Here is a 230-nt window from a genome sequence, read left to right as displayed (position 1 = left end):
ATGTGGATTTGGATGTGGACGCGGACGTTGATGTTGATGTTGATGTTGATGTTGATGTTGATGATGATGATGATGTGGATATGGATGTGGATGTGGATATGGATGTGGATATGGATATGGATGTGGATGTGAATGTGGATGTGGATGTGAATGTGGACGTGGATGAGGATGTGGATTTGGATGTGGACGCGGACGTTGATGTTGATGTTGATGTTGATGTTGATGTTGAT

The 230-nt window shown here is 43.0% G+C and overlaps 1 protein-coding gene across 1 annotated transcript; it reads right to left on the bottom strand.

The window, feature by feature from the left end:
* Nucleotides 1–26: 26 nt before the first annotated feature.
* LOC108554744 (putative uncharacterized protein DDB_G0283467) lies at nucleotides 27–226 on the bottom strand (the record flags this gene model as incomplete). The annotated part of the gene is made up of 1 exon (XM_017910114.1): nucleotides 27–226. A coding segment is annotated over one exon (200 nt), but the record flags the coding sequence as incomplete, so codon positions are not given.
* Nucleotides 227–230: the final 4 nt, after the last annotated feature.

Source organism: Eufriesea mexicana, unplaced genomic scaffold, assembly GCF_001483705.2.
Source record: "Eufriesea mexicana isolate 0111107269 unplaced genomic scaffold, ASM148370v2 C37083873, whole genome shotgun sequence".
NCBI lineage: Eukaryota > Metazoa > Arthropoda > Insecta > Hymenoptera > Apidae > Eufriesea > Eufriesea mexicana.
The sequence above is the reverse complement of the archived record's forward strand: the minus strand, read 5'-3'. Positions and strand labels throughout refer to the sequence as shown.